We start from the raw sequence: 3,106 nt of genomic DNA on the forward strand, positions 1-3,106 counted from the left end.
AAACTTCAAGTTACAAGCTCACAAATTAAGGACACTTGGTCCTTAACTTAGAGTTACAAGCACAGAAATTAAGGATATATAGTCCTTAATTTAGAGTTCCAACTTTAAAAAGTAAGGACATGTAGTCCTGAACTTAGAGTTACAAGTTAAAAAGTTAAGGACATGTAGTCCTGAACTTAGAGTTACAAGTTCAAAAGTTAAGGATAGGAAGTCCTAAACTTAGAGTTACAAGCTCAAAAATTAAGGACATAGTGTCCTTAACTTAGAGTTACAAGCACATAAATTAAGGATATTACCTTGATGTTATTTTGAATCCTTTTTTCTGATAAAGCTATTTTTTGATGTATTCTAGTACATTTTGCCTCCATATCCTTTTTGAACTTCTCTGATAATCTATGAATCAAAAAACATAAAAATAAAAAAGTCTCTTAAGCAAATATAAGCAAATAAAAAACTAATGGTATTCAAAGACAGAAAATCTATGTTAACAATTTTCTTAAGCAAGACTTCATCAAATTATGTTGAAGGCATTGAACTTTGATCTTGAGACAATAGCACATGTACACTAGCGGGCTCCGTATCTACTTCAGAAGAAAGAAATGGTACCATCTCGAGCAACTGATACAACTATTATATAAGAAAAAAAAGTAAGTATTCAGAACTAAAACACATAAATAAAAAAATAGCTAGTAATCTTATTAACTTACTTTTTCATTATGGAAGTACTTTTTACATAGGGTGTCATAATGTGGAGATTTCATATCTGAATAACATAGCATCCGAGGGAACCCACATTCTCTGAAGTTCACAAATTATTTTTCCTGAAAAATTGGGAATACTTCCATAATTCAAACACAGAAGGCAAAAGGGAAGCCAAGTATAGTATAACTGTCCTTCACTTTATCTATCTCTTTCTCTTTCTCATTCTCATTCTCATTCTCATTGTCTGAAATATTTTGTTTGGGCTTCAAGCAACTCTTCAATGATTTTAGTAACTTTTCATAACAAAGAGAGACCCAATTGAAAGAAGAGTAGAGTTCATCGTCATCTACGATTTTTATTACCCGCTCAGACATATTCCGATTCTTGCACTTCCCCATCAACACAGATTCAACAAAATAAATTGTTGCCAACTTCACTGCATCGTCATGGCTTCCTACAAATGATGCAGTTGTACCATATGGGTGACTAGTAATAAAATGCCACAAATCGCCTAACTCGATTCTATCCTTTCCAGGGAAGTAGACTTTCGAAAGCCTATTCTCTCTTTCACGTAAAACTTTGAAGTTCACTGAAGAAGAACATTTCAACCCAGTAATTATCTGGAACGCTTCACGTGTAAACTTCACTTCATGATCAAAAACCTTGAATGTCATTGAATGCGAGTCATTGCTTACAATTTCTGAAAGCAACACACAATGAATAAGTCTACCACAGAACTTCACACCTTGTAATTGAAAAAAGTTTCCGAAAACACCATCCCTCAACTTCTTCCATTGCGTGTTCGGCAAGAAACTTTTTATTGTTTCCTTATACTGAAAATCTCCTTTCCAATAGCTCATTGAATTACGCCAATCATCAAACTCGAAAACATGATCTCCTTCCATTAGCACACTACAAAGAAGGAAATAGAACGTAAACATTAGGACAATTTTTCTGAAATGTCCTTAATATTTAAACTACAAAACTAAAATTCAGGACCTAAGTAAATGCATCTTTAATAGAAGAACAATAAACTAAAATTAGCTTACAAATTCTTAGGACTATTTTTCTGAAATATCCTTAATATTTAAACTAAAAAACTAAAATCCAGGACCTAATTAGATGCATCTTTAATAGAAGCACAATTAACTAAAATTAGCTTACAAATTCTTAGGACTATTTTTCTAAAATGTCCTTAATATTTAAACTAAAAAATAAAAATCCAGGACCTAATTAGATGCATCTTTAATAGAAGTACAATTAACTAAAATCAGCTTACAAATTCGTAGGACTATTTTTCTAAAATATCCTTAATATTTAACTAAAAAACTAAAATTCACAACCTAATTAAATGCATCTTTAATAGAAGTACAGTTAACTAAAATTTTTAAACACAGTTAGCTTACAAATTCTTAGGACTATTTTTCTGAAATGTCCTTACATAATCAATATATTGATTGAACCACGAATACATTTCAATACTAAAAGGTTCTCAATAACTTTCTCACAAAAATCCGCACCTTATTCCTCAGTGAATGAAGTTATAATCATTATTTTGAACATTTCACACATACTTGATGACAAACACAGCATTGATCACGATTAGAGATATACAAAAAGAAAAATGCATAAAAGCAAAATCGAAAACATACCAGTACGCTAGTTCGCTGCAGAGAAGATGACAAAGGAGAAGAGATTAAGTTCGACAAAGTATATGCAGAGAATTGTTGTGGGCTGGGCAGGAACGATATTGAGGGAGCGAAATTTTGCTTATGAAATTTTGGCTCTGAACTTCAATCGAGAGAGGAGAGTTGCATGCAGGAACGATATTGAGGGAGCGAAATTTTGCCAATGAAATTTTGGCTCTGAACTTAATAAGAGAAGCGTATAAAGGAAGGATTTGGGAATAAAAGAAATAGAAGAAAGGGTAAAAATATCTTTTCATATTAATTTTAATAAAGTAGTGGCTATTTTTGCTCAACATTAGAATTGGTGGATAAAAAATAAACACCACCTTATTTAGTGGCTACCACATGCCATTTTACTCCATTTTTGGTGATAAAGATTTTAAACGACTCAGGATTGCATTTTTTTGTCAAATCTCGAATTATAAGTATGTGCATACCTGTATCACTGTGTAAACTCAATTATTTTTTAAGGTTTTACTGATGAATTTGTATCTATATATTTGAACAAAAAAGCTATTTTAAGTTTGCACTTTTCAGATTTTAGTTTGCATCTTCCAATTTTGGTAATTAAGATTTTAAAAGACTCATGATTATATCTACTACCAAGGATTGCATGGTGTGGTAAAGGGATAGCAAATTTGTTAAGTCAGCTTATAAAGAATACAACATTTCCAATAATCAAATTGGGTGTGGGTCATGGAAGATAATCTGGAAAG

General features: G+C 31.6%; 1 protein-coding gene across 1 annotated transcript; it reads right to left on the minus strand.

Annotated features, from left to right (window-relative positions):
- Positions 1–542: 542 nt before the first annotated feature.
- On the minus strand, positions 543–1,611 carry LOC104091495 (uncharacterized). Its single transcript, XM_070192155.1, has 2 exons — positions 708–1,611; positions 543–627 (listed from the first exon to the last, which is right to left on the minus strand). Exon 1 carries the CDS (start codon positions 1,605–1,607, stop codon positions 849–851), a length of 759 nt encoding a protein of 252 aa, XP_070048256.1. The 5' UTR covers positions 1,608–1,611; the 3' UTR covers positions 543–627; positions 708–848.
- Positions 1,612–3,106: the final 1,495 nt, after the last annotated feature.

This window comes from Nicotiana tomentosiformis, chromosome 12 (genome assembly GCF_000390325.3).
Source record: "Nicotiana tomentosiformis chromosome 12, ASM39032v3, whole genome shotgun sequence".
NCBI classification, from domain to species: Eukaryota; Viridiplantae; Streptophyta; class Magnoliopsida; order Solanales; family Solanaceae; genus Nicotiana; species Nicotiana tomentosiformis.

What these genes read in the sequence shown, in the direction of transcription:
- LOC104091495 (XM_070192155.1), bottom strand. Translation starts at nt 1,607, where the DNA reads ATGGAAGGAGATCATGTTTTCGAGTTTGATGATTGGCGTAATTCAATG.